Below are 17,481 nucleotides of genomic sequence, written 5' to 3' on the forward strand. Positions count from 1 at the left end.
CCTGATGCAGGAATCATTCATGAAGTTCTCTGGCCTGTGCTATGCAGCGGGTCAGACTAGGGAGTCATAAGGCTTCCTTTTAACCTTAACATTTATGAATCTTTATAATTTTTTTTTAATTACATGGTTATACGCAGATCCCCGCCCCTGGCACTGCTGCCTCTGTATGGCTTTCGCTCCCTGCCCACATATATGGGATCCTGCTGCGCCATCCCCTCTGCACTTCTGGACCTCATTTTCATGTAAACACACATGCTTTTATCTTCTGTTACTGCGAGGGACAGATTTTCAGAAAATAAATGGCATTTTTGCAAGCTTCAGTTGTCAGTGTTTTTTTGTCCCCACAATTATTAGCACCTATAACTCAAGTCATTTAAATATCTCAGGTGATGGAAATCAGTGCTTTAGCTGGCTCAGTGAGACATGCTAAAATTATGTGTAAATGGTTCCTTGTCCGTGTGCTTTTGAAAATGGAGGCGCAGGTAAGGGTGGATTGAAAATTTGGCCTTAAATATAAGTAAAATTGTACCAGGGAAAATTAGAGACCACTTTTCAAATTCAGGTCTGTAATCTTGAATTTTACTTTACATTTGCTTAGGTTGATTAAAATGTATACTATTCTCTAAATATAGACAGGTAACAAAATATCCTTTCTTTATGGAGATAAAATACACACCTTGATTTTATGTGTAAACATGTATCTCTGAAGGCCTTTGTAAGAATTAAATCATGAACATTTAACCAGTAAATTTCTCCTTCTCTTCATCATCTCTTCATATTGTATATGCTAAACTAAAGCATTTATTTAAACATGGAGAATAATTTGCTGTACTCAAACTCTTTATGGTTTGTAGTTTGAATCTTAACAAAACTGCAGTAAAGGCCCAGCCTTTCCAGTATTAAGTATTGAAATCAGCAAGGTATCGATTATGTGTGGGGAATTATACTGATAGCTGAAAAACTGTGGGGAAAAATTATACTGATGACAGGGCTAATTCATATTCAGAGAAATGCAGAGCTCTTGTTATCTTCACTGCCAGCAACTGTGAATACATGAGAATGGGAGCTAACTTCTCTGTTCAGACACCATTTTCCACAATGCTCCCATAGTCCCATAAAGGAGCTCTACCGATCACAGATTCCCTGTTAGGGCTCTATACGTTTAACAGAAACAGGGAAATCTAGTGGGCGGTGCTTGATTGTTTGTGCAGGGAAGCCAGTCACGTGGATGTCCCTTTATGTTAGTGCTGTAAAGCCCTGTTACACATGTTACAAAATATGATGGCTTGAAAAAGCGTTGTCTCTCTGCGATAGAAGCTGATGTGTGGTAGTAGCAAAGAGTAATTACAACACTGGGACAAATTGAGTGCATATTGAGGAGAGTTCAAAGGAGTTTGTAAGAGGAGAGGATTTGTGAGAGATAAATCTACTGTGGTTGCCAAATATTGGGGCTGGTAGAGGAGAAGATGAAATAAGAAAAATGTGGATTGAAGAGAGAGTGCAGAGGGAAGAATGGGGAAGAGAAGGAGGGTATAGGAGAGCATGTGAGAAGAAGGTAATCAGAGAAGAGAGCTGTCTCTAACGTCGAGCTGCTCCTTTCTTCATTGCTGGTAGGGTGACTCCTGCCTCATTTCCACGTCTTCTTTAATCATAAAGTACAGGAAAAATAGTGGTGGAAGGACAGTATAGGAAATAAGAAACTAAGGGGGGAGGTGGAGGGTTTCCCCTGAAAATAAGTTCTAGTGAAAATGCAGAAGAAACTATTAAAACATACAGCTCTTATTTTAAAAGTACAAAAATATTGAAGAAAATATACAGAGGAAAGAAAATGCTGGGAGAAGAGAGAAAGCATCTGCACCAACATGATAAATGTAAATCAAGAAAATAATGAGAATAATTAACTGTTCTTTTTAATGAAAAATTACCATGTATTAAAAATGTGATGTGACGTATTTGGGGCATTTTCCCCATGCACTGACTTGTTGAGAGGAACAGCGTGTATATAGAAGATATGCTCCACAATACCTGCATATTATAGGTAACCCAGTTGTACATTATTTCTGTAGGATATCATAATTGTTCCACTGAAATATATTCTTCTGAGTGTATCAAAAATGGTCCACAAAGATGGAACAGTAAAAACAGCCCTGCAGACTGAGCCAAGGTGACAGGGTGGATGTTTAGTTTTTTCTAGCTAGTACATTTTGACACACAATCCATTTCTGCATTTGGCTAGGTATAAAATAGTTTTGGGTGTTGTGAGCCCTGGAATGTATGACAGCTTTGAAGTCTGTGAGCAGGGTAGGAAGGAGATGAAGAGTTATTTGATATTTACTGCTGCAGAGGTCTTGAGTAGCTTCCAATCTACTGCATCTGAAATCTGTTACTGAAAAACTGAAAACTGGAAGCTGAATAGATATATGCCCTTCATTCGACCTAGTCTATTAATTTAAACTGCCTAGAGTTAAAGCTGAGTGTGGGAGGTCTAGCTCTTCAGGCTGTGACCTCAAAAAGCTGGAATAAACTACCTGCTCCATTAAAACAGGCACAGCATTGTGTATCTCTTATTGTACAGTATTTTAAATTCTTTGTTTCTGTGCAAAAAACCTGAAATTAGACAGCTACGTGTTTTCTACCCTTTGATACTGTCTTAGGGTTTTGTATGGTAGTAAAGTTTGCTGTTTTAAGTTTGTCCTTTGGGAACTTTCACAGAAGAAATTGTGCAGAAAATGCAGGGAGAAGAGAGAAAGCATCTGTACCAACATGATAAATAAAAATCAAGAAATACTGAGAATAATTAACTGCTCTTGTTAATGAAGAGTTGCCATGTATTAAAAATGTGATATCACGTGTTTGGGGCATTTTCCCCATGCACTGACTTGTTGAGAGGAACAGTGTGTATATACAGGATGAGGCCCATGAGGCTATCCCAGTATACTACAGATTCTGACAAAAATAAACATCAAACTATTCTTAGTAGTACTTGTCCTAAGAACTGAATTAAATAACTTGACATCTATTTATAATTCCACGTTGTAGTTAATGTAGCTTATTCGTTATCATTTAATACTATTTTGCTTCAGTCAATCACAAATAAGATTTTCACTGACTAAAGTTGGCATAAACACTATGGCTACATCTAGACTGGCATGATTTTCCGGAAATGCTTTTAATGGAAAAGTTTTCTGTTAAAAGCATTTTCGGAAAAGAGCATCTATATTGGCACGGACGGTTTTCCGCAAAAGCACTTTTTGCGGAAAAGTGTCCGTGGCCAATCTAGATGCTCTTTTGCACAAAAAAGCCCCGATCGCCATTTTCGCGTTCTGGGTTTTTTGCGCAAAACAAATTTCAGCTGTCTACACTGGCCCTTTTGCACAAAAGTTTTGCGCAAAAGGGACTTTTGCCTGAACAGGAGCAGCCTAGTATTTCCGCAAAACGCACTGATTTCTTACAGTAGGAAGTCAGTGTTCTTGCGGAAATTCAAGCGGCCAGTGTAGACAGCTGATTTTCCGGAAAAACAGGACAGTCTAGACACACCAAAGGGTCAAATTATGGTCCCACTGAAATCAATGGAAAAATTCCTAGTGACATCAACAGGGCCAATAATTCTCCTGAAGTGATGCAGGTTTCCTTAATGATTAACATTTCTTGAACTATGAAACTTAGTAACATTACGGGCAACATACAAAAAAATTTCTACCAGTCGCATTGACAATTCACACCTGAGTAGATTTGTATTCTGTAGTGGGTGAATAGTATTTTGAATGACCTGTAGTGGATCTAACTATGGTATTTCTTCATTCAGGACATTACCTGCTAGATTAAACTATGCAAAATCTTTAACCTGTAGTGGAGCATATCTCTGTCTGGAGTATTAAAAAAAATAAAATAAAATCAAGCATGATAGATAGCACCAACACTTTAAGGAGTCTGTTTATCCTTACCAATAATTGAATTCCGTATATGTGCAGAATAGCACACATAATCTCAGTCTTGTCTCCTGACATGTATATTTCTTGATTCAAATGGGATTCTGCATTTACACTGTGTACATAAAATGATTTAGGGTCAGTTCTTGAAGGTAGTTAGGTGCCTAAAGATGCAGATTGGCACTTAGTTGATTGACCAGCGCTGTTGGGACACACACACACACACACACACCCCGATGCTGCAGTGGGGGACAAAGCAAGAAAACATTAAGGCACGTCTCTGCTCTTCAGGAGATTAAGGGACAATTACCAGCCCTTTCACAGGCTTCCTGTATGACCTTAATCAAGTCTCTTAGCCTATGTCCACACAGGAGCATTATTTTGGAATAACTGGAGTTATTTCGAAATAACATAGTGCAAGTCTACACACAAGCAGTTATTTCGACATAATGTCAAAATAATGTTGAGCTGGAGGACTGCTTACTCTGACTCCTGTAACCCTCATTGTATGAGAAGTAAGGGAAGTCGGGGGAAAAGTGCTCTGTCTCGAAATAACTGCTGTGTAGGCAGTGCCAAAAGTCAAAATAAGCTATTTTAACTTAAGCTACTCAATTAGCGTAGCTCAAGTTGCGAAGCTTATTTCAAGTTTAGCCCGGCAGTGTAGTCGTGCCCTTAGTCTCTTTGCAATTCAGCTCTTCATCTGTAAAATAAGGATAATGGGAATCTTAGAAGCATAGAATACTAGAACTGGAAGGGACTTTGAGAGATCATCAAGTCCAGTCCCCTGCCCTCGCGGCAGGACCAAGCACCATCTAGATAATTCCTGATAGATGTCTGTCTAACCTGCTCTTAAATATCTCCAGCGATGGAGATTCTACAACATCCCTAGGCAATTTTTTCCTGTGTTTAACCACCCTGACAGTTAGGAAGTTTTTCCTAATGTCCAACCTAAACCTCCCTTGCTGAAGTTTAAGCCCATTGCTGCTTTTCCTAATATTTCCTCCCCCCATAACTTTTCTCTATTTAGACTGTTTTAACTGTAAACTCATCAGTACGGGGCTGTCTTTTTCTACTCATTAGTTTGATGCCTGGTACAATGGGGCCAGGATTACTGTTGAGGTCTTCAGGCGCTGCTGAAATATAAACAAAATAATATTGTGTATAGAGTAGCATAAATGCGTAATGCCCTATGAATGGAAACAAGAGTGCATCCTTATCTTGTCAATGAAACAGTATCCACAGACACCAGCCTGGAATAGACTTTCTGATGGTGAAACTGGTCTGACCTATGTATAGAATGGGATCCTTTGCAACAATTTAAATGGTAAAGAACTCTGTTTTATGGAAGATTGGGTTATTTTTTAAGGTAAATTGTTTTTTTTTTTTTTTTAAAGGAGTAATTGGAGCAGATGTGAAAGGACATAATCTGCCCTGTGAAAATCAGCCAATTACATCCCGACTAGCTCTGATCTGTGGAACATCTTCCTGTCACATGGGGGTAGGTTGGATACATAGTCATGATGCCAGTTTTGTATAATAGCTAATGTCTCTGAAGAGACATTACACTTTTTCCCCCCATTTCACCCTCTTTTGTGTTACCATAGTGTGTGTGTGTGTGTGTGTGTGTGTGTGTGTGTGTGTGTGTGTGTGTTTATTCCTCCCTTCAGATATTAATCACACATTATGCATTTGCTAGCAACCAGGAGCTTTCATAGTAGTGGAAATCAATACTGGAAGAAAAAAACTGACATGAAGTGCAGAAGCAAAGTCGAACACAATGCTACAGAAGCTTAAAGAGAGCAGCATGAAATCGGAGCCGAAGACTCTGAATTTGAGTTATCCATGACAAACATGTCACTAATGTGTTCCTAAGTAGCGTCTTCAGAGAAGTAGTGTGTGTTCTCCAGCAGCCCTTCTCCCCCACCTCATCACTCAATCAATATAAATCCATCTCCCTCTGAGAGCTGCAGTGATCTATATAGAATTATGATAAGTCTGATGACTTGAAAAAAACCCTGATAAGCAATTTTTGCTTTGTTAATTTTTCCCAGTGAATTAACGAAAAAGCTTTTCCTTAGCTTGCAATTAAAATTTAGTGTCTGCTTTGGAAATTTATACCTAATTAAAATGTATGAGTCTGAAAGCATTCCATTTAGATAAGTACCCTTTTCTGCCGTATTTTTTATTTAAAACTCATTATGCTCTTAAATTTAGACTGATTATAACTTGGATTTTTCCCAAGTGAGCAAATTGGGGCGGGAGTGGGTAGAGGTTTTGCTCTCAAGGAAAGGCATCTCAGATCGTGAAAAGAGGGAGCTACTTAAATTACGTCTTTACTAAACTTAATAGAAGTGACTGTATCTTGTCGTCATGCTGTGTATTCATGGGTAGAGGCCATGTTAATAGCTCAATGACCTTGCCAGACATGCCACAGTTCAGCAAAAGACTTAAGTATGAGCTTAATTTTCAGCATATCAGTAATCCTGTCCTATGAAGCCAAAGCATTAATCTTATACTTTGTCAGTGGGATTTAATTATGTACTTAAGCATATGTTTAAACTTCTTGTTAAATCAGGATTTTAGGCCTAAAATTCTACCATCCTTAGCCCTGGTCTACACCTGAAAAGCTATTCTGGGATGACTGTGTTGGCCAGGGTGTTGTTTTGTTTTGTTTTTTTTATTGACTGCTATAGTTATATAGGTATATGTCTTGAGAGATGGTTACATTGATATCAAAGTGCCAAAATAAAGCTTCTTTTGCTTCCCAAATTTGTATACTGGTATAAATGCATCCACACCAGAGGTGGGGTACAGGGAGCGGGTTTGTCATAGCAATATCCTTAAAGCAGTAGAATTTTTTAGTGCCAACAAGTTGTAATTGGCATTGATTAGTACCCCGCTCTGTGAGTACAGTCTCTGTATAGTCCCCCCATACGCCTCGAGGAAAGCGAGGTAGCAGTTTAAGACTCTTAATGGTTTGAGCCCCAACTAGGAGAGAAGCATTTTCTGTGGTTCTTAAAGAAATTTAAACTGTTGGGTTTTTTTTTCATTCAACTCAGCATTTATTAAGTATTTCCCCCCTTCTCCCGTTTTGTTTTGTTTTGTTTTTGGAGGGGGGTGGGCTTAAAGGTTTGCTAGTGTGTGTTTTTACATTTGTTTCATTTTTAAAGGCACCACAAATTCCAATCAACAGACAACGAGCAAATTCAAAACTGTTCTGGAACAAATCTATGGAAGGCCTTTGGTTTAAGTGATCTTTATCTCTATCTGCTTATATTGTACTAAGTAAATATAAAAGACATAGGGCAACTGTGTGTGTGTTTTTAATGAGACGTATATGCAGCTGCAGTTGGTTGAAATTAGCTGTACCTTTTTTAAATTAGGGCTATAAAATGAAAGTTTATTATACTCATGTTTTGTTAGACATATATATTTTCTCTCTCTTGCTTCTTTGTACTGAGGGACCCTCAGGGCAATAGAGATTAATCATCGGGTTTAATTTAATGCAGTGGGAGAGAGACCTGTGTGGTCAGGCTGGTATTATAAAGTGCCTTTGATCTGCCTCAGGTGCATGGAGTCCCAGTGAGCCAGAAACAATAATACCTTTGTGAGATGATCAGAGAAGAGAGAGAGAGAGAAAATAGTCTGTGTGGAAACTCAGCGCTGTTCTTTGTTGTGGTTCTGGTGAACTAAAGAGCCAAATGTCAGGAGGAATTCAGAAAGCAGAAAGCAGGGTTAAAGTGCGGCGACTGGGCAGTGGATTTCTTTTAGGTCTCTTGCATGAAACTGTTCAGAATCATTAGCAGGATTATTAGTTTTTCTTTTGGCACTGGTATGAATGTTCTGGGTGATATATGTGTACGGCTATAATATTGCCATTATCAAGGCTGAACGCTCCTTGTGTCACAGAATTAGAAACTGCTTGAGAAGAGCATTTACTTTAAACTTACAAAGAAGCTCCATGACCCAGTTTTCATTACTGCAAGGAGTATAAAGAATTTGAACAAAAGACTTTGCTAATCACACCTTTGATACTTTACAAATTACAAGTTTTGCATATACTTTTTTCCTGGTGGCTCTAATAGTGGTAAAATTCCCATTTTTTTTTTCAAATTAGGTTTCTTTTTTTTAAATTAACCAATGGGTTTCTTAGGCATTCAGACTCCCAGGCCACTTTGTAAGACTGTTTCCACTGACAGGTTCGGATGGCTGGAGCCATGGGCCAAAGAGAGTTTCATAACTAATTAGTGTATTAGTTCGAATCCAGTTCTAGGTGAGTCATCACCAATAGTCACTATCATTTAAAGTCTGGTCTGTGGCTTTTGTAAACAAAGATTTTGGTCAGTCTGACCAATTATACACATCATGCAAGCCACCTACTCTGAAAGTAGTCTAATCAGAAGCCCATTCTCAGTCTGTTTGGCAAATGAGTTCTCTTTTTCAGAGGGGGTTTCGTCATGTCAGGATTGCTACTTGTTGCTTCGTGCTACAGTTACAGGATTAACTGCATTTTTTTCATCTGTCTCTGTCCAATTTGGCTACCTATAAGGACCAACAGGTCTTGAACTTGAATTGCTAAGTAGACACACCTCCATGTTGCCACTCAGCAGCAGATATAACTACCTAGTACTTCACTTACCCACTGTGAACAGAAAGTCCTCCTGCAGGGTCTGATAGGCAGCTTCTTTATGGCTTCTGATTGGCTCACCACCCATTTCAAGTGATAGACACAGCACCTGCACGTCTCTTTGGGCAGGTTCCCACAAATCACCCACTTTCAGACAAGGTCTCCCGGCTACCACAAGAGACTTCCCTTCAGCAACTGCAGGATCTCAGGAAAGCTTCTTCAAATCAAAATACTGTTTGTTTATTTGTAGGAAAATAGCAGTCAGTCAGAAAAGGTTTAAAACAACAAAAGGACTACCCAAAGGTGGGAATGGAATACATTTGGCTTCCTCCAGACACGGTCTCTTCCCCTTTGACTTCTGTGGCTCAGTTTTTGAACAGTTCCAAAAGTCCTTTGTGGCAGTCATTCCCCCTGAAGCCCCAATGTTGTCAGGCATAGACAACTCAACTTGTTTCAGTCCACAGGCCACCAGGCCAATCAAAATTTTTTCGTGGACTTTGGACAATGTTCCTGTGGACTGCCGAAAAAGTCACCATGGACCCCTAGGTGAGAACCACAGCCTTAAGTCCTGGTGACTGGGGTTATCTAAGGCCAGTGTCTGCTTTTCTGTAGACCAGTAAAACCAGGATAAAATTAACTCTTTGATCCTTGGTGGCCATCAGTGCAAAGCTAATCAAGTAAACAGAGACACACAAGACAGTCGTCAAAATAAATAACATATTTCCAATGGTTTTCACAGCAGAGCTGTGTGAAGAGGCTTGAACAGCTGCTGCTTCAGTCCAGTGGATAACAGTAGTGCAGTCTCCAGGGCTGTCAAACTGACATTTTTCACAAGCACCAAATTTATTCAAAGAAAACATGATAAACAACCTTTTCCAGGAAGTAAAAAATGTTTCTTAGATGGTAAACTATTTGGAATAGAAACCACGCTTTCAGTTCTGTTTCTATAGTGTCAACACAGTGGGATCCTAGTCCCACGTGGGACCTCTGTCACCAGTGCTATAAAAATAATAATGCTGCCTTTTTTCACTATGATTTATTGGGGAAAACTGATTGTGTAATGGACAGTCAGACACATTCATTCAAAAGCTATACAGAGAAAAGATGCTATAAACTTGACATCTTTAAAACTGTTCACTATTGTTTTTAACAATGTTTGCACGTGGCCAGAGGTTTCATTAATACAGAATATGCATCATATAGACATATTAAATGAAGGTCTTGAGATATTTGCATAAAACACTAGGGATGTGAAGGACTAGTTGACTATCTGATAAGCAAATGCTTATCAGAAAGTCAACAGGATAGTCTCCTAGTTGCTTTCCCCCCCTTGCTGCTTCTCTTGGATAGAGGCAACAAAGGGGGGAAACGGGGTACTTCAAAGCGGCAGTGCCGCTTGAAGCCTGGGGCCAGACCCTGGGCTCCATGCGGCGCTTTTGCCTTTGAAGTGTAGCAACAGCCCTAGGACTGTTGCTACACTTCAAAGGCGGAGGCGATCCTATTGACTAATCGAATAGTCGATGCAAAATGTATCAACTATTCTATTAGTCAATTACCTGATACTTAACATCCTTATAAAACACCCCTATTCATAAAATATGTATAGGCTATTTCATAGATTCGTAGAACTGGAAGGGACCTCGAGGTCGTCAAGTCCAGTCACCAGCCCTCATGGCAGGACCAAGTACTGTCTAGATCATCCCTGACAAGTGTCTGTCTAGCCTGCTCTTAAATATCTCCAGAGAGAGAGATTCCATAACCTCCCTAGGCAATTATTCCAGTATTTAACCACCATGACAGGAATTTTTTCCTAATATCCAACCTAAACTTTCCTTGCTGCAATTTAAGCCCATTGCTTCTTGTCCTACCTCAGAGGCCAAGGAGAACATTTTTTCTCCCTCTTCCTTGTGACATCCTTTTAGATACCTGAAAACCCCTATCATGTCCCCGCTCAGTCTTATCTTTTCTAAATTAGACAAGCTCAATTCTTCCAGTCTTCCCTCATAAGTCATGTTTTCTAGACCTTTAATCATTGTTGTTGCTCTTCTCTGGACCTTCTCCAGTTTCTCCATATCTCACTTGAAATGTGGTACCCAGAACTGGACACAATACTGCAATTGAGGCCTAATCAGTGCAGAGAATAGCAGTAGATTTCTACTTTTTGTTGTGAGCAAAGTTTAGCCAGAAGGCAGTGTACTGCCTTTCCTGTTTCCCAACAGCTTTTCCACTGTGCTTCCCACTTGTCATCCTTGTCCTAACATCTTTGGGAATTCACAACTAAAGAGAGTTTCCAGGGATGTTTTTATTAGGAGGCATTTTCTGGCCTCTAATTCATCTTAATGTGGGTTGGGAGCAGTTTGAATTTTCTAGCAGGTTGAATCTGGAATACACAAGGTGTGGTGACCCTTTCGATTCAGGTTTTCCTTATTTTCCCTACATTAAATGACTTGACCCTCATGAAGTTTCTGTCATTTCCTGTCCCCCATAGTGTTGGCTCTTCAGGAGACAGTGCTTCTGATTTGTGGTGGTCAAGAAGTTTCCTCTCTGGCTTAGATGGGTTTTTTTCTCTCTCTTTTTGCCTGTCTGTTACTCCTGTGTAAGTTTTGATTCCTCTATCTTAAATAAGTAAATGGTACACACACAAGTTGGTAGTTAGGTACCAAGTCACCTGACTTGCACAAACATGAATGAACTTGTTTTGCGGAGTAGTATGTGTGCGCAGTGTACAGCCTGACTTTGATAATTTGGCCACTTTAATCCTGAATAGTCTGCAATAATGTATCTCTTGGGGGATTATTTTTTTCTCTCTTATGAGACTGTCTCCCATCAGGGATAGGAGTGAGTTTCTCTTGAGATGTCACTGAGCAGCTATATACATAGTAAAATGGGAGCTGTCTAAAGCCTTTCATTTTGCTGTCTTATCATTTACTATGTGCTATTTTAAAGTAATTTACTATGCTTATTTTTACTAAGCAGGGTAATTCTTTGTCTTCTGCTGTTAAAGGAATGTCAGTGTAATTAGCTTATTCTAAATTTGTTCATCTGATTCTCTGAAACACAATAGAGTTTCTTTGCTCCACAATATCCACACAGGCTGCCAGCTTTGTTCACACAAATAGAGTCGAAAGCACATTTCCAGCCCCAGAGCATGCACAGTACGTGTCCTTTGCAGTACATCCTGGGGTGGAGACTGCAGAGACACGCTGGCTCAAAGTGTTCTTGTAGCCTGATCTCTGTAATCTCAGTGGGAGCCAGACCAGCAAGTGGATTCAGTGTATTTTGGCTCTGGTACGAGAGCCTCCTCTTTAGAACATGCCACGTTGTTAAAGCAGCAGACTTTTGAATAGTTACTACAGAGGGACTCCTCAGCTGTTTGAAACTGTCTCCAAGAAGAAAACTTGCAGGAATCAAAGAGTATTATGCTCAACTTGCCAGCTCTAATTAATCTAGCCGGGTGGCACTAGGCAATTCCTTTCTGGCAAGTAGATCTATGGACTGTGCGCCAGATTTCAACCTTTCACTCTTCAGTCACTGCTGCTCTCATATTACCACGATGGAACGTGCAGTCTCTGAGGGGACACGGTTTGAAACCTTGGCCCATGAATCTGGATGCCAGCTGGCTGGGGTCCAGCATTTAGCACAGGCAACAATTTGTCCTCCTAACCAGAGGAGAGGTGCTGAGATGGGGAGGGGAAGGAACAGGCGAGTGCAGTAAAAAGTAAAAACAAAAGCAAAACTATTGAAACTAAAGCAGCTTGGGAAAGTTTTGAAAGGAGCTGTGAAACTGAGAGCATCCGCCCAATAAACCTCTGCCCTCCCTGCTTTTTAATATTCTTCTCTGCTAAAAGGCCTCTCCTCTGAATATGAATGACAAATCTAGTGTCTTTTGAGTGAGGGAAATAAATCAGTAGCACAGGAACCTCTCCCTTACTCTGTCCTCGTTCTGTTCAGTTTTGCTGCTTTATATATTGCATTTGGCAGCAGTCACAATGATGACTTCCCAGCTAATGAAGACATTTTAGATTCAGGGAGGGCTGCATGAAATGAAAACCACATTTATTTTACCACCCTGTCAGAGGTTGCCCATCCTAGCTGTACCCATGACTCAGGCACTGCAGCTGAAGAAGGTCACAGAGCGTATTTGGATGCCATGGTACTATTTCTGTTCTGCACATGGCCTTACAGGGGTTACATTTTTACATACTTGAGGGAGTGAGGAGAGCACAACTCCTCAAGTATTTCTCTTATTTGGTTTCTTTCTTGAAACTTCCCCCCTCTCTCTTGGCAAGAAGATCCTGGGTTGGCGTTAATTTGTCTGATTTATTTTTTGGAGAAGTGGAATATTTTCAGTAGACGGATGTATAAAAAGATTGGTTTTGAGCCCACTTAATTTTATTAATAAAGGTTAGCAAGATATTGGTGAGGCTTGGAGATCTCATGCAGGCTGTCTCCCAAATCCCAAGCACTTGCAGAACTAGAAAACCACAAAGTTTAAGATCCTGAAATGTAAATAGGAAGTGGAAGAGTTTACTTTAGAGCCAGCAGTGCTGAGCCTCCTGTGTAATGTTTACTTCAGCTTGCCTTTCAGCCTTTCCTACAGACTGGCAGAGATGAAAGGAAGGTACTCTGACTAAATTAGTTGCTAAGCTTTTGTGAGGAGCAAGGGTCCTTTGCTCATGGCCTGACATAATTCTACTCAGGTACCTCTTGGATTGAGAGAGTGGGAAGTTTCTCGTTAGCCCATCTGTCACCGAAATCCTGGTTTTACTCCCCAGTTCTTGGCCAGAACTCCACCTGTGCCTGAGAATGCAGGCGAAAACAGTATAATGTCTGTATTGTATATAAGTAGATAATGAGTAATAACATTCACAGAAAACTCCCCTTGTGAACTCCTCTTGGGATTGGGCCATTCAAATTCCAAGTGAGAGTCCTGATACAGGTATGGACCTCTAAAACTGGTGAAAATGCATATCAGTGAAAATGCTTTGCTTTGAAAATTCTGTCAGATGCAGTAGTTTTCATTATGTGATTGATTGCAAGTTACCCTTATGTGACATAAAGCCATATATTGGGATATCTGATATATAATGCCATGTACATCTGCAATACCATCTATCTAAATGTCTCAAGGAACTATGAATGAATTAAGCCTCCTAGTTTCTCTGTGTAAGAGAGATAAGATTTATTCCAAATGTATATAAGGGAAACGGAGGTATGAAGAGTTTAGTGACTTTTTAAATGTTTGCCTCTTGAGATTTACAAGTTGCAAATACCTTGCTCTCTGGGAGCATATGAAACATAAATGATAAATGTTTCCCCCCAACCAGCAAGCATGTTTAAACATGACAGTCCTTATCCACAGTGAAAGCAAATGGTATTGAACATGGTATGTGTTAAATTTCTACTCAAAGAAGTATAGACAGGGCCTGACTCTGTGTCCAAAATTCATCTATTTCCTGAGCATTTCCTATAGACTTCAGGCTGAGCTTCCTACACAGCTAATTGTAGGATTTTTCCCTGCAAGACTCCTCCCACACTCCATATCCCATCTCTTTGCCTTAGAAAGAGACTCCACTTCTTATCCTCCAATGATGAGACCGCTGAGAATCTACCGGTAAACTGAAGGACAGTGCCTTGAGAGATAATTGTGTAGCTCTGGTTTCCTTAGGTTTGGAGCAAACGGGGGAGCAGAGGTGTTTAAGGAGGGAGAGGATGAGAGGAGAATGTAAATCGGATTGCTGCTAAGTTCTGAACTGTGTTTATATAGGTTCACCAAAGCACATAATTAGTGAGGGTATCCCATTGTAACTGGATATACTTAAGATCTAATAATTCACTATTAAATTCCTGTTTCTATGATATAAGCCAGAATTTTAGCTTCTTTTTTAAAATATTGTTTTTAAGGTGATTTTCCTTTGTTTCCTTTTAAGTATATTTTTGAAATGATTATCAGACTTGACAGGTACAACATTTCATCCAACCTCAAAGTATCGAGTTTTGTTACTCTTCTGATTTAGAAAAACCTATTAGTCTGAGGTCCACCACATTGATAAAATCCCAGCTTCTTATCAGAATGGCTTAATACAATTGGGTAGAGGATTTCCTTCAGATCACAAGCAGATTTGTGTGTGTTTGTCCTTTCCTCCCCTGCTGGCCTTTTCTTCATGTGACTGGGCAGGAGATTATTAAGTAGTTCATTTTTTTCCCATGTGTCTAGACTTCCTGGTAGAGAGAAGAGGAGAGGTTACAATGACCTTAATATTAACTCCTTGAATATTGACTTAAACTATAATGAAGTGGCTAACATGTAGCTGACACAGATTTTGCTAAGATGGCTTTTTGACTCAAGACAGTCTAATAGATTTTCTTAAATGAATTTTTTAAAATTTCAATGAAATAAAAAATGCTTTAATTTTGTGTTGGTGGAATTTAAAATCTCAATGTTTGTAAGTCAGTGGTGTAAGATATGATATAGTGGTTACAATATACAACTTTTATACAGAACTCCTGGGTTTTGTTTATGACCATATCACTTACTTGCCATATGACCTCGTCAAACAAGTGCACATATTGCACCGTCCCGTTGTGTAATCATAGCATCCTGGTGAAGACTAGGATCCAGGAGTCTTAGAAGAAGACAGCCAGAACACTGAGAGGCAGGCAAGTTGGGTGGGGAGAGTGGAGAATGGAAAGAGCTACGTCAGAGAAAGAGAGAGGGAGATGGAAGAAAACAGAGGACAAGAGCAGATGAATAATTGAAAATGGTATGGAAACATATAAAGAATGTAAGTGTCAGATATGGAGAGATAGTGATGACAATAAAGAAATGAAGTGGGGGGAGGGAGGATGCAGGAGAATGCACAGCTATTCCTATTCCTGATTCCCTAACAGAAGGGGGCATAGGAGACTAGTGCCCACAAGGGGTTGGGGATGCAGGGAGGGCCACACAGAGGAACAGGGAGAGAGCCTGAGGGAGTACCCCATTTAGCAATTAACATTTTGGCAGAGACAAGGGGTGGTACACCTCCTGGGTGCTACCACGAGTTGCCTATGGAAACGGGGGAGATAAGGGGCTTGGGAGCAGTCAGTTAGGATTCTGGAGTTGTGAAGAGAAGGCATTTGAAAAGGATTTTGAGACAAATAGTTATAGCAATACTCATAGCTGCTGGAATTATGTATGCTGGGGGTGCTGCCATGTATCCCCTGGCTTGAAGTGGTTTCCATTAAATATAGTATTTGCAGTTTGATTCAGTGGTTCTCAGCATCCCCACTACACATGTTATTTTATCTCTCCCTCCCCCCCCCTTAATACTGCTGTCTCAGGAATGCTGGGAAGTTGCATTAATTGTCTATGAAGTGGATTGCGATCCTGGAGTGAAAGGTGCTATATATAGTAAGAGCAAAGTATTAAGGACTCTCTGCCCTACAGTATGATACAAATAATACATTTTAAATTTCTATCAACAGCAACAAACCACTAAATAAAGGAAAATTCCATTGATATGTGGCCAGGGGGTTTCCCACAAAGGACTTTCATTCTCCACTTAGTCTCATGCAGCCCTCGTGAAGCAATAGTTGTTTATCTGAGTTTCCTCTTCCTCTGCTGATATGTGTGGGGCTAAGGAAAGCACTAGCTGGGACAGGATTTATTAGGGAGAATGTATACTAGTTGTGTAACCAAAGAACAATGACACATTAGCTGCTGTCTTTCTCTCCCTGTCAGCAGAGAATCACAGTTCACTCTGAGCTTGTTGTGGGGGAAATCCTGTGTATATGCAGTCACTGGAGGTTTGTCTCCATAATTAAGGAGCAAGTAAACACTGAATAAGGCACTCGGTATTTTGCCTGTTTTATTTTTCAGATAACAGCATCTTTAAAACACAGTGTGAGATGGCACTTCCTGTGTATTGTTGAATGCCCTTGCAATAACACTTACTGGGTGCAGTTAAAGTTTCCTCAAAAGCGGCGAGGAGTCCTGTGGCACCTTATAGACTTAACAGGAGTGCCCCAGGACTTCTCGCCACTTTTGCAGATTCAGACTAGTAGGGCTACGCCTCTCATACTTAAAGTTTCCTGTTACCTGTAGGTCAGATATTGCCAGTACTAGTGACATTCCCCATTACAAATATAGGGTGTGCCATCTCAAAACACTGATAGCTTACCTGGCTATCTTTTGAACTGTACTCCACTGTGCAGTCATAAGGCACATGGGACATTCACACAGGCTGAAGGAAACAAACCAGCCCCAATCCTGAGAGAGATTTTCCTTGCTATGTTTCTAATGGATTTCAATAGGAGTTGTGGGTGGTCACACACAAAGGCAATGTTTATTTTATCCTTGCAGCTTTGTGGAGTTTTTTCCTTCGGGGAGCTAAATTTTCAGGGCACTTTATTCAGCATCTAAACTCCAGTTCATGCAGGAGTTTCGCCCTTCTCTGGGTGTCTATCTGATCTGATGGTTTTCCCTGAGAGAGAACCTCAGGCTTTGGCTAGAACTAGAGGAACTACAAAGACAATTGGCAGCAGAAAGCCAGCTTCTATGGCAGGGATGGGCAGCCAAGAAATTTGATCTGGCCCATAGCCCACCGTGGGGCAGGACAGGGCAGGGATGAGACACTTTGTGAGCTCCCCCACCCCCAGGTCTGATTGGCTTGCGAGTGGGGTAGTATAAGAAGTCTCCTCCTCCCCATGCCCCCGCCAAGGGTGCACTGCACATGGATGGAGCCGTGAGCTGTGCAAAACGGCTGACAGTTCCCTCTATGCACAGTGCCCTCCTGGCAGCAGGGAGGAGATTTTGTGCATTTCCCTGCCCCCAGGCCAGTCATCGCAGCTGAGGCAGGAGAGTGCGTGAAGTTTCTCCCTCCCCTCTAGACACGCACGGTGCGTGGACAGAGCCGCCAGCTGTTTTGAACAGCTGGCAGTTCC

At 40.6% G+C, this 17,481-nt stretch overlaps 1 protein-coding gene across 12 annotated transcripts in view; it reads left to right on the forward strand.

The window, feature by feature from the left end:
- Positions 1–17,481, forward strand: part of FGGY (FGGY carbohydrate kinase domain containing) — a 312,982-nt gene that overhangs the window by 208,942 nt on the left and 86,559 nt on the right. For all 12 annotated transcript variants that reach the window (XR_012905874.2, XR_012905876.2, XR_012905877.2 and 9 more), the window contains one exon: positions 5,324–5,427. Coding sequence is in view for 3 of the 12 variants with exons in the window: in XM_089780444.1 (XP_089636570.1) it covers positions 5,324–5,427 (104 nt within the window). In the remaining 9 variants the exon portion in view is untranslated. The remainder of the gene's footprint in view (positions 1–5,323; positions 5,428–17,481) is intronic.

The sequence above is a fragment of the Pelodiscus sinensis genome, chromosome 9 (assembly GCF_052426305.1).
Source record: "Pelodiscus sinensis isolate ZL-2025 chromosome 9, ASM5242630v1, whole genome shotgun sequence".
NCBI classification, from domain to species: Eukaryota; Metazoa; Chordata; order Testudines; family Trionychidae; genus Pelodiscus; species Pelodiscus sinensis.